The sequence below is a fragment of the Notolepis coatsorum genome, assembly GCF_963971535.1.
Source record: "Notolepis coatsorum genome assembly, chromosome: 4".
NCBI lineage: Eukaryota > Metazoa > Chordata > Actinopteri > Aulopiformes > Paralepididae > Notolepis > Notolepis coatsorum.
Genome location: NC_140168.1, coordinates 10839411 through 10853135, shown reverse-complemented (window position 1 = coordinate 10853135; position 13725 = coordinate 10839411). Strand labels below are relative to the sequence as shown.

The 13725-nt window shown below is 40.9% G+C and overlaps 2 protein-coding genes across 2 annotated transcripts in view; both read left to right on the top strand.

Annotated features, from left to right (window-relative positions):
* The window catches only part of LOC311226401 (uncharacterized protein), a gene marked incomplete at its 5' end in the record, with an annotated part of 864333 nt that overhangs the window by 439389 nt on the left and 411219 nt on the right, over window positions 1-13725 (top strand). The gene's annotated exons all lie outside the window — the stretch shown is intronic.
* Window positions 1-13725, top strand: part of sema4e (semaphorin 4e) — a 30048-nt gene that overhangs the window by 3898 nt on the left and 12425 nt on the right. Inside the window, exons 2-8 of the mRNA XM_084313177.1 lie at window positions 2149-2445; window positions 5327-5472; window positions 8254-8316; window positions 9008-9106; window positions 10605-10704; window positions 11778-11885; window positions 13561-13712. Coding sequence (XP_084169303.1) covers window positions 2337-2445; window positions 5327-5472; window positions 8254-8316; window positions 9008-9106; window positions 10605-10704; window positions 11778-11885; window positions 13561-13712 — 777 coding nt within the window. The 5' untranslated portion in view covers window positions 2149-2336. The remainder of the gene's footprint in view (window positions 1-2148; window positions 2446-5326; window positions 5473-8253; window positions 8317-9007; window positions 9107-10604; window positions 10705-11777; window positions 11886-13560; window positions 13713-13725) is intronic.

Sequence of the window (13725 nt, the reverse complement as noted above, 5' to 3'; positions counted from 1 at the left end):
ATTGTCACAAGGAAAGATGAAATTACCTACCTGGGGTCCATCCTAGAGGCTAATCTCTCCTGTGACAAAATGGCATCCAATGTAATAAAAAAAGTCAACCAACGAACTCGATTCTTGTACCGGATCTCCTCTCTGGTAAACAAGAACACCCTGAAGACTCTGGCAGGAGCACTCATTCAGGGGTACTACGACTATGCTTGCACCTCATGGTACCAAAGCACCTCAAAGGCGCTAAAAACAAAATTACAAACATCTCAAAACAAACTGGTCAGACTACTGCTTGACCTTACTCCTAGAACCCACCTCACCCCTGCCCACTTCGACAACCTAGGATGGCTTAGAGTAGACGACAGAGTACAACAACTTGCAATGGGCCTGGTCTACAAGATACACTACACGACCAAGGTACCCATGTACATGTCAAAATACTTCCCAAAGGTCAGTGAATACCACGATCACAACACCAGAGGGAGCTCCACAAATCATGTCAAACCCAGATTCGGCTCAAATAAGGGACTAAACACGTTTCGCAATTATGCCACATCAATGTGGAACGCCCTACCCAAAGCTGTAAAGGAATGTGGATCACTACCCACTTTCAAAACCTCTCTCAAGGGACACCTACGGGAGACTGCAATTCAACACTGGCCCCTGTAAATATCCTAACCCAATCATTCCAACCCCCTCCAATGTATAGTCATTTACCTAGTATGGTTTTGTCAATAGTTCAATGTACAATTGTGTTTGTTTGTACAGTGTCTCCTCCCCCCCCCCCTCAATGTACAGTGTTACTTGTTTATACAGTATGCCCCCCGCCCCCCCCCCCCCCCCCAACCACCTCCAATGTAAATTACCCAGTATGGTTGTCAATATCCCAATGTACCCAACCCCCCCCACCCAACCTCCAATGTACAGTTTCTACGTCAAATGTATATACTCCCTTTTCTTGACTCCTTCTGTATCACAAACAGTACTGTATTTGCAAATCTGGTATGTCATAAATGTATAGATGTAGCAGTACTGACTATCTGTATGTCATGTATGTCATATATGTCTATATGAATTGAAAATGGGGGACCCTGATGGAAACAAGACAAACGTCTTTCTCAGGTCTGCATCCCCTTAACAATTGTATGTATTGAGCCGTACTGTATTGTACCCATTCTGCAATCTGTTAAATAAAGTTTTCATTCATTCATTCATTCACATCTGGTCTGTCCACTGTGACTGGTCCAATAGCTGTGGTGTCCATTTTAAATAAAAGCTTTCATTCATTCATTCATTCATTCATTCATTCATTCATTCATTCATTCATTCATTCATTCATTCATTCATAGGCTACTAGGTTGTAAAAACTACCCATTCAATGAAACACATAGTAATTACTGCCGTTTTATTGTATACAATTAAAGATGAGCCATTTAAGAAATGTAGGCTCTTTTAATTAACTTGTCCGGGGGACCCTGATGTAAACAAGACGAAAGTCTTTCTCTGGTCTGCATCCCCTTAACAATTGTATGTATTGAGCTGTACTGTACTGTACCCATTCTGCAATCTGTTAATAAAGTTTTCAATCAATCAATCAATCAATTAGTTTTGTTTTTGTGTCTTTCTGCTTTGGATGTGTAACTTCTTACCTAAACCACTTGTTTTGTCTTGCAGCGATTGCAACATTTTTTGCCAACGACTTTTGGATATTTCCCTTCCTTTACGCCAGGCCTTTTGGCAGTCTGTGTGTGGAACTTTTTGTTGTCGCCTGCTTGGTTCTGCAGGAGCGCTCAAGTCCACATCCCCCTGCACCCTGCTGAAGGCCTTTCATGCGCCTACATTACCATCACTATGGAGCTGACAGACTTACTGCCCGCGCTGCCTTTAGCTCTCTCTGTGTGCCCCCCTCGGCCATCCCTCTCCCCCCTCTCTTGTCTTTCACCTCCTCACATGTTTTGTCTATCTCTCTACCGTTATCTCGCTTCCTCCTCCTCCTCCTCCTCCTCTGCTTTTTCCACCTTTCAACGTTCCTTCTTTCTACACCTCTTGTTTTTTTTTTTTTGGATACTGTCGTTAGGGATTCTTTTTGCGAATTTCATTGTCGTGATAAAACCCAATCCACACGTCTCCTTCATCCCTCCTCCTCTCTTTGTTCCTCAGGTCATCCATCTTATATACCATGGACAGCCTGCCCAGAGAGAGGCCAGAGAAAGGTTCCAGTACCTTCCAGTGGATACTGACTTCTTCACCCGCTTGCTGTCGGCACTCATCGACTTAACCACCACAGTATGATCAACTCTTCTGAAAACAATCTAGGTTGAATTCCGCTGAGTTCAAACACGGGAGCCATGCATCCTCTCCTGACCCTGGGTGTTCTTTGGTTCCTCCCCCTGGCATCAATGCTGGAAGAGGATTCGCCGCTGAACCGCGTCCCTCGTAAATTTGTGCCCTATCACAGTGAGTCTTGTAATCCCACTTGAGTGTATTCCGTCTGGTGAAATGAACCGCAGTTCCTTAAAGATACTGTACGCGGTATCTTTCTTGTTAAAATAATAGCTCTACATTTCGAAAGCCATCACTGATATAAAGTGTCTGGTCAGTAACATGGGTCTCCCAGTCCCTCCGCTCTGCAGTAAACAGAAAATACATTTAGCAGCTGGTATCCCTTTCCACTTTATCCAATCAGGAGAGAGAACTCCACGCTGCAAAAATAAGAAATAAAAGCAAATATTATTATTATGTGGCTGAAACAAGTAAAATAATCTGACAGTGCAGTAAGCAAATCTGGTTTGGCAAGATCTCTTAAGTACAAATATATATAGGGTTCTCTCTCCTGATTGGATAAAGTGGGAACGGGATACCAGAAGATTTATTTTCTGTTTACTGCAGAGCGCAGGGACTGTGAGACCCATGTTACTGACCAAACACTATATATCATTGATGGCTGTCGAAATGTAGAGCTACTTAACACTATTTTTAACAAAAGAATACCACTTACAGCTCCTTTAACCCCCTCTTGCTCTAGTGCAGGGGTGGCCAACCAGTCAGAGACTAAGAGCCACAAAAATTACTGTGGTACCACAAAGAGCCACACCATATACCAGCGTTTCTCAACCTTTTTTTTCAGTCACGGCACCCTTCATGTGTTTATAGGTCTCACCCTCTGGCCTCTGAAGTTGCTAATGTCTTTTTTATTTGGGCCTCACAGGGTTAAAAGTACCCTGTGAGACCCACGGTTGCAAAATTACAAAATCACTTTTAGCCATTTAAAAAAAGAATGTTTATTTAAAAAATGTTAAAGGGGAACTATTTTACTATTTCTTTCACTATTTGGGCACTTTTACACAATTCCTGTGAGTCTATGGAACACCTAGGTTTTTTTCAAAAAAATAAAATGCATTGTTTTGTATTTCTAATCAAGTACTCAAAAACCGCATTTTTCTACCTCAAGATCTTAAGCCGTTTTGAGGCTGGGCTCCAACCACTGTGTGGCCTGGTGCCAACTGCCACATCAACTGCCACATTATTATGCAGCTGAGAAATTTCTGACATCACAGATATGCACATTTTCAGATGACTCAGTTCAGTGAGGGTGAATATTGTGAGAGGAGAATTGGAAGAATGCGCCAATATGAGAATTAGAGACATAGATCCTATTAATATAAGTCCACATAGCTAAGAAACAATGGTAAACACTGAAAAAGGCCATTTATAAGATAGTTCCCCTTTAAGCACATGTATAGTCAATTGGTCCTGTTGTTCAGCCTCACAATGCTATTTGATAGTAAATGTGTTTATATGTCCCACCCTCTGGCCTCTGAAGTTGCTAATGTCTTTTTAATTTGGGCCTCACAGGGTTAACCTCTTAAGCCCGAGATATACAGTAAAAGTGTATATTTTCAGCATTACGTTTGTTTACCAATTATTTTAACTGTTATTAGTGAAATATAAGATTATAGAAATCTCAGGGCATTGAGTCGGAAACCGGCGCATATTGACAGGAGGAAGTGGCACATCCAAAAGTGAGTATAGTCTTTTGAAGGAAGAGACTCAGGGCTTTAAAATTTAGAAAAACGACCCTACCCAGCTCACACCAGCCCCTGTCAATCATCTGACTTCTGGATTTACTTTTTTATTTCTCTTATTTTTTGGGATTATCTCCCACAAACCTGAACGTTATTGCCATGAAACAGAACGCAGTTAGTTTCTCTACCTTTCTGTGAACGTCTTGCAAAAAACGGTGTTGCAATATGATGAAACATTTTGGAGAAATGTACATTATAAAAAAGATGGCAGAATTCAGTACTGTATCTACAAAACCTTCTGTTTAATCATCTTCCCTTTATTCATTTGCTTAGATTTTTCAGGTCTGGTAAATTTTAGCATGGTGTTATTCACAGTCAAAGATAAAAATTTTTTTTAAATAGAATTGATATTCTCCTTTGGTTCATTACAATTTACTCAAGCCTAGTAACAGACACTATTTCTGACACTGATATAATGTCCCTAGATTCAGATACCAAGAACATGCAAATGGACCATTTCAAAAAAATTTAAATGTTTATTCTACGTCCTTATGGAATGAGTGACATAAAAGAAAAAAGGTAAAAAAAAAAAAAATAGTTAAAAAAAAAAAGTAAAAAAAAAAAAAAAAAAAAAAAAATATCGATGGAAGAGCCGCACATTGACGGGCAAAGAGCCGCATGCGGCTCGCGAGCCGCGGGTTGGCCACCCCTGCTCTAGTGGTTGTAGTGTTTGTTGGTCGGCACATCAGAGATGGGGGGTCTGATAATAATAATAATAATAATAATAATAATAATAATAATAATAATAATAATAATAATAATAATAATAATAATAATAATAATAATAATAATAATAATAATAATAATAATAAAAACTGTATTTGTATAGCACCTTTCATACAGAAACTGCAGCTCAAAGTGCTTCACAACAGAAAAAAGACAGACATAAAATGAGCACATAAAGTGCAGACATACTGTATATATACAATCACAGTTTTTCTAGGATCTGACATCCCAACAGGCCACCTTGTTTATGGTTTGATTCAGTTTTAAATAGACAATAATAAAAAGAGTAAGATAGAATAGACAGAGTAAAATAGTGCACATAAAGTGCGGACATATAAAATCAGTTTTTTTTACAGTGGCAATAAAATAGTTCTGGATTACTGTTTTAAGCGTCTCTGTTTGGTGTCCACAGTTTAAAACTTGACAGTCTTCCCTCCTGTTTGATACCCACTTTGACCCTTCGAACCTCTGATCCCCACTGATTGCTGATTTGGCAGCTAACCGTGTCAAATGTCGTCTCTTCTCAGGGGATAACGCTCGTCTGTTCAGTGATGCGGGGGTGAAGAATTACTCCACCATGCTGGTGAGAGAAGACATGGGCCTGCTGGTGCTGGGAGCCAGGGGGGTCGTCTACGCTCTTGACCTCAACGACATCTCTAACAAGAAGGCTTCAGTAAGAGCACCCCCCATTAACTGTGCAATGTATGGTGTTAGTTCTGCCCTGGAGTGGGGAGCCAGCTACATTCTCCTATACGTAGAGAGTTGGACGACGTTCCACTTGCGTCTCACTGTCAAACAACTCTGTCCGAAGAGGAAGTGAACTCACCCGTGTGCTACAGTACCTATACTATTTTCACTTAACCCTTTCACTGCCACACTACCAAAGGGTTAACCCTTTCACTGTGACAATACATAAGGTTAACCCTTTCACTGCCACACTACCAACGAGTTAACCCTTTCACTGCGACAATACATAAGGTTAAGCCTTTCACTGCCGCACGACAAAGGGTTAACCCTTTCACAACCACACTACAGAAGGTTAACCCTTTCACTACCACACTACAGAACCGCCTGCAGTGTGGTAGTGAAAGGGTTAACCTGCTGTAGTGTGGTAGTGAAAGGGTTAACATATTGAATAAATTATATTATATTATTGTTTCTCCCACATGTTTTAGTCTCTTTTATAAACAAGAACCGCAAATAATTAATTGTTTAATTTCACGGCGTCTGTGCCTATAGTTTTATTTTCTGATAAACTACATCACTGCATAACTCATAAATGTTCAGACAAGCATAACCTTTGTATACTGTGTAGACACCCAATTCAAAGTTATAGCCACATTTCCTTTCAACCTATTTTGGTCGCGGATGTCTGGATTTGGTAACGATTTTGGCTGAGGTGTCTAGCGGGCTGTGATGTACAGGCATTAAGACAGCTTATTACATGGCGTTTTCACATTCGCCGAAATGCTTGCTTGTGATTGGTCAATAGCGCTCGTCAGAGGTCCGATATTACTCGATAACGGACCTCTGTGGAACAATAATGACCGCTGTGCGCAGCTGTTCGCAATCAAGCCCACTGACACACTGCATCAGTGCAGCCAATCAGACACACCTGCTGGCTGCACTGACAGCGGAGTGTGTGTGACGATGACAGCGGAGCCAGAACAGAACTGCGTCTGCATTTGATCTCGTCTTGTCGATGTAAAATTAATTAGGTATATTGTTAGTAAGTTAGCCATGTAATAAGCGGGATAATGTATAGCTATACTCGATCATTGTCGCAAAATAATTGACCTTCACTGATGTTTAAAACACCTCGGCGCTGCGCCTCGGTATTTTAAACTCTGTGTCGGTCAATTATTTTGCGACAATGACCTCGTAGCTATACATTATCCCTTACTTAATGGGGACTGTGGGCCAGCTAGCCATCTGAAGGAAGTTTAGGTTAGCTGTCTTTGGATTGTTCAAATTATTCTTTAGCATATACGTATACACACAAACTGTATATTTTTAAGTAAAATAAAAAAATATATATATATTTTTTTTTCTTTATTTTTTACAATACAGTATGTATATATTGATGGTGTTATTCACCGTCAAAGATGGAAAAGAAATAAAAAATTCTTTATATTCTCCATTGGTTCATTACAATTTACTCAAGCATAGTAACAGAAACAATATTTCTGACACTGGGAATACCTTCCCGGAGGTCCATGGATGTCCCTAGATACCAAGAACATGCAAATGCACCTTGTAGAAGTGGAGCAATCTTCCATTTACTTGGGTATGTACTTTTAGGCAAATTTTCTGAAAATATGGCTAGGGCTTAAGAGGTTAAGTGCGTAGATAGCTTTGGACATCCACCTTCTTCTTCTATTTTAAATTACAGCGATGGCTATATCTGAACTTCGCCACTAGATGGCTCCAAAATCAAATCAAATCTGTAAGCGGCACACCGCAAGTCCCAACAATGACATAAACAGCGCAAGCTACTGCAACTGAGGCTAAACTTCAAGGTTGATGTGGGAGGGGTAAATGTTGTTGGAATTTGAATAAACCAACAGAGTTTTCTTGACTATAATAACTAATTCCAATTGGTTGGAGCTCAAAATAAATGATTTTGAAATTGTACCCCTCACGAAGGACCACCCTAATAATTGGTATACCACCCAGCCTACTTGTTGCTAAAGAATATTTCAAATGACCACAACCTGTTACGGGTGAGTGTTTTACACAACCCAAAGACAGCTAAACTTGGCTAGCTGGCCCACAGCTATATATATATTAAACTAAATAAGACTTGTGCACAAACTGCACATCTAGTTGGACCCCGACTGGTCAGCGCAAGAGAGATATATGAAGCTAAAATGCGTCTCGCTTCTGCTTCCTATACACCTGAGGAAGCAGAAGCGAAACGCGCTGTGCAATAAAAAAGCAAAAATCAGTCCTGAGGAGTGTGCAGTCCCTTCTTTTGAAGGTATTCTTCTTTTAGCTTATATATATATAAAGCAAAAAAAATAAATGGACAAGAGAAAAATAAATCTCAATTTGGTCAGTATTGTCATTTGGACAAGCAAAGCCATTACTTTAAGTTGCAGGCAAGAAAGACAAGTCTGTCCACTGTCTCTGGTTTTAAAACTGCCCTGTTGCAGGTCACAAAAAAAGAATATATATATATATATATATATATTCGATTTTTTTTTTCCGATATTTTCTTTTCCGATATCGATTATTAAAATATATCACGATAAATATGAACGGCTCAGGAAACAGGGATTGATATCTGTCAATTAAGAGGGAGGGATGATTAGGTGGCCTTGATCTCAGAGACCTGATGAGGGAATTTGTCCAGGAACGCCGGGGGAACCCCCTACTCTTTACGCTAGGCGTCCTGGTTCTTTAACGACTGAGATTAATCAACTACCTAACTAGTAATGTTCCCCTGTTTCAGGTGATCTGGAGTGTGTCAGATAAGCAAACCAACGAGTGTAAGCACAAAGGGAAGGATCCTGAGGTGGGTCAACTCTTTTTTACTATTCACCGACCGCTCATATGGTGTGGATCGTAGTTCTTCACCAATTAAAAATGCATTTGACTGTATATCTCTGTATATTCTTGGCTGGATGGTATGGTATGGTATGGTATGGTATGGTTTATTTCTTAATCCCCAAGGGGAAACATGATTTGCCACCAGAGCGAATACACATATACAAACATGGAAGACACAGTTACATGATACAATACACTACAGGATAACAATACAAAAGGAGAGCCTCTTAACACTAGTGTTCGTAATCTTTCTTTACCGCAGCAGCTACAAAGGACCTTCTCAATCGCTCAGTAGAGCATTTGAGGCATCAGCAATCTGTTACTAAATGAGCTTCGCAGAGCATCGAAAATACTAGACAATGGGTGGCCTACAAAAGATAAAATGGTGTTCAGTTTAGTCCCAGTTTAGGATAGTTGTATATTTAAGATGTTAGAATGTATATACATACCAGAATGTATATCCCGGACCGTATTTGATTCTTTATTCAATTTTATTCTTATTTTTAATATTATTATTATATTCTTATTCTTATTCTTAGTCCTATTGACTACCTACCTAAATGTTTATTGTTGTTCAATGTGAGCGATCTGTATAGTGCCGAATTTCCCTCGGGATTAATTAAAGGATTTCTATTCTATTCTATTCATTTTTACAGATAGAGTGCAAGAACTACATCAGGATCTTGCACACGATGGAGGACGGACGGATGTACGTGTGTGGGACCAATGCCTTCGATCCGGAGTGCGATTACATGGTGAGACGGAGCGGATGAGATCATTCGCTCCGGGCTACAAGCACCAGGTTTGGCCCGACGGTTCTGTTGGGTTCTGTTGGGTCAGCAGAAACCCAAAAGGGCTGCCATTTCTTCAAAACAGCCACCACTGACTATACAGTACCTAAAATACTATTTCCGTCATAGAATTGGATAAAGCAGGCATATTTCGACAATTCTGGTGTTGAATTGGATGTTTTTTCGCGCTAGAGTTCAGCAAAATGGTCTGAGAAGTTGTGTCTTTAGTCAAAATGTCTTTGGCCGATTCAGTCAGAATGATGTCTCATTGATATCTTCACTGGTCAAATGGTTTAATATCAGCAATTGATTAATTTCCTTAATCTAGAAGCAACTCTGATCAGGTGAAAATGTTACAGCAAGGTTTTATTCTTTTTATTTGTCATAATCATAAATCAATTTGATTTATATAGCACATTTACAACAGTTGGTCGGCTGACCTTAGGGCTCTGGATGGGGTGTGGAGACACAGGAGCTCGGTCAGGTACTGTGGGGCCAGCAGGGCCATTTAGGGATTACCTGAGTCGGCGGCCTGGAGAAAATCATTTTGGCCGTTTCAGTGCTGTGAGATGTTTTAAAACCAGACTGGAATTTCTCATGGATGGTATTTATGGCAAGGAAAGACAGGATTGCACAAGGTCCTTGAAGTAACAATTTGTTACTTACATATTACCCATTCACACACCGATGGCAGAGGCAACCATGCAAGGTGCCAACCTGGTCATCAGGAGCAATTAGGGGTTAAGTGTCTTGCTCAAGGACACATCGACACGCTGCCCAGGAGGAGTGGGAATCGAACCGGGTACCTCTGGATTGCCAGACGACTGCTCTACCTCCTGAGACACTGTCGCTCCCCTAAAATATCTCCTTTCAAATGTAGTGGAGTAAAAGTATAAAGTTCCCTAAAATGAAAATACTCGTGTAAAAGTGCAAGTCGCGCGAAATTGTACTTAAGTACAGTACTTGAGTAAAAGTACTTTCCACCACTGATCATAATTATACTTTATTTATTTTTGTATTATTATTGTTATTATCTTTAAACCAAGGTCAAGGTCAAGTTTATTTATATAGCGCATTTAAAACCAGCCGAAGTTGCACCAAAGTGCTTTACAATAGAAAAACAGAGAAATAGAAAAAATACAAAATACAGTATACACAAAATCAAAAGCTACAAAACATTAAAACAATCACGACACGACCGGGGATGTAAGCCTCAAAAAGCCAATGAAAACAAGTGAGTCTTCAGCTGTGCTTTAAAAACCTCTAGGGTCTGGGCAGACCTCATTTGCAGTGGAAGACTGTTCCACAACTTAGGGGGCAGCCACCGCAAAAAGCTCGATCGCCTTTTGTTTTTAACCTAGACCTTGGGCCATCTAAAAGTAACTTATTGGATGACCTCGGTGCTCTAGCTGGGGTGCAAACATACAATAACCCATCCAAGTAATAAAATGTGTCTCTGTAGTCTTATGCAGATGGGAAGCTGACTCTGGAGAACAAAATAGAGGATGGGAAAGGCAAGTGTCCCTTCGACCCCTTCCAGAGATACTCCTACTTGGTGGACGGTGAGTCACAGAAATATATATATATATATATTTATTTATTTATTTGTTTTACCCAGGGACAGCGCACATTAATCAACATCTTCAGTTTCCACATCAATGTAAATGTGCCAGAATTAGCTAATGAGCTAGTTTTCACCTGTAGTCCCTGCCTGCCATGTATTAGGAAAGCAACAATTAACAACAAAAAAAGCTGAATCTTTTAATCAAAATGTTAACCCTTTCACTACCACACTACCAAAGGGTTAACCCTTTCACTGTGACAATACAGCAGGTTAACCCTTTCACTGGCATACGACAAAGGGGTTAACCCTTTCACTACCACACTACAGAAGGTTAACCTTTCACAACCACACTACAGAAGGTTAACCTTTCACTACCACACTACAGAAGGTTAACCCCTTTCACAACCACACTACAGAAGGTTAACCTTTCACAACCACACTACAGAAGGTTAACCCCTTTCACAACCACACTACAGAAGGTTAACCCTTTCACAACCACATGACAGAAGGTTAACCTTTTCACTACCACACTACAGAAGGTTAACCCTTTCATTGCCACACCACCAAAGGGTTAACCCTTTCACTACCACACTACAAAGGTTAACCCTTTCACAACCACACTACAGAAGGTTAACCCTTTCACTACCACACTACATACGGTTAACCTTTCACTACCACACTACAGAAGGTTAACCCTTTCACTGCCACGCGGCAAAGGGTTAACCCTTTCACAACCACGCTACAGAAGATACACGATACTTTAATGCCACACAACGATGGTTGGTGGTAATTGTTTAGTATTGGTATAGTTTGTTAAAAGCACTGGGACATCAACATGAAACATCAGACATACATACGGGACCGTCACATGTAACAGTGTCAGTCAGTGACGGACGCCTGCCCGTCTGTGCAAAGGGGGCGGGCCAGGGCGTTTAGTGTTCGGACTGCTGTGGGGGGGAAAACTGTCTGTAGTGTGGTAGTGAAAGGGTTAACCTTCTGTAGTGTGGTAGTGAAAGGGTTACAGGTTTTTTTTCTCCTATATTTGACCCTCTGCGCTTCCCGTCTTGCCAGGCGATGACCTGTACTCGGCCACCTCGCTGAACTTCCTGGGTTCAGAGCCGGTGGTGATGCGCTCTCCCGCCTCCATCCGCACCGAGTTCAAGAGCTCCTGGCTGAACGGTGAGACACATCGCGGCACGCGGCGTCCTAAGAGACACTGCTGCAACTACAATAACGTGTTGATGTTAAACAGGGGTCGCACAAATAGCAAATGGCTGCTTTTTTATATAGCAGCTTTTATCCAAAGCGCTTTACAATTTGTTCCTCACATTTTTACCCATTCACTCACACATTCACTCACACATTCACACACCGACGGCGGAGGCGACCATGCAAGGTGCCAACCTGCTCATCGGGAGCAATTAGTGTCTTGCTCAAGGACACATCGACGCGCTGCCCGGGAGGAGCGGGAATCGAACCGGGAACCTCCGGATTGCCAGACGACTGCTCTACCTCCCGAGCCACTGTCGCCCCTTGGCACAAGGTCCTTGAAGTGCTTAAAGTGCTTGATACAAAAAAAGTCAAGGCCTGGAATTCCTTAAACAGTCAAATTTTTTAACAAGGTGCTTAAAAAGTCCTTGAAATTCAAATCAACCATTCGCATTGAAAGTTTTGTTCATCCATGGTAAAATTGTTCTGAATCAAGAAATAGAATTTTCCATTTAAAGTGTAACTAATTGTCGGAAATGGGTTTTAAGCCATAAATATTGGATCCGTTTTTTTTTCCTATTAAAAAAAAACAACATTTAAAAGAAAAATAGTGCTTGGAAAAGTACTTGAAAGTCCTTGAATTAAATTGTGCAATGTCTGTGGGAACCCTGATTAAAGTAAGACATGGCTTTAGGGTACCTGGTGTATACTGCATCTTATGTATACTGTTTACTTTTACTCATAGTACCGGTATATATTCAGATTCAAATTCTTTATTGCCTATATTTATTGTAATGTATACTGCACCTTTGATTACACTGTTTCCTTTTCTCCTAATATTTTTCTATTCAGATCAAATTGTAGTGCCTATATTTATGTCTTTCTACTATTACCCTGCCCAATACCTGTACCTCCCCTCCCCCACGCTGCTATGACGCCCACATTTTCCCAAGGGGATCAATAAAGGAATATCTTATCTTATCTTTAGTAATGCTAATAGTTTGTGTGTCATGAAGTGGTAATGATGTTTAACCCTTTCACTGCCACACGACAAAGGGTTAACCTTCTGTAGTGTGGCACCACACTACAGAAGGTTAACCCTTTACTATGACACTACAGACGGTTAACCCTTTCACTACCACACTACCAAATGGTTAACCCTGTCACTGCGACAATACAGAAGGTTAACCCTTTCACTGCCACAAGTCAAGTCAAGAGTTTTTATTTGTCACGGCATACAAGCGTACAGTGAAATGCGGGAGGTCATGCCCGCAGCGATTTTGCAATAATACAAGTAATAAGAATAAGACATTTGTGCAATAATACAAGTAATACGAATAAGACATAACAGGTATAATGTACCGGTACATAAAGTTTACAAAAAACATGGTAAAGACACGCTAAGGTCCTGCGATAGTGCAATACAATGTTTGCTACGGATGAGGCACTGGGTCTTGTGTACACTACTACTACTATACAATACTATACTATACAACACGACACACGACAAAGGGTTAAGCCTTTCACTACCACACTACAGAAGGTTAACCCTTTACTATCACACTACAGAGACTGTTAACCTTCTGTAGTGTGGCAATGAAAGGTCTAGGCCGAGTCCAAAACGAACGTGCTGCTTCTCTCCCAGAGCCCAACTTCATCTCGATGGCTCAGATGCCGGAAAGTCAGAGCAGCGTCGAAGGAGACGACGACAAGGTCTACCTGTTCTTCAGCGAGACCGCCGTGGAGTACGACTTCTACAGCAAGGTGGTCGTCTCTCGCGTGGCCCGCGTCTGCAAGGTGAGGGTCCCGT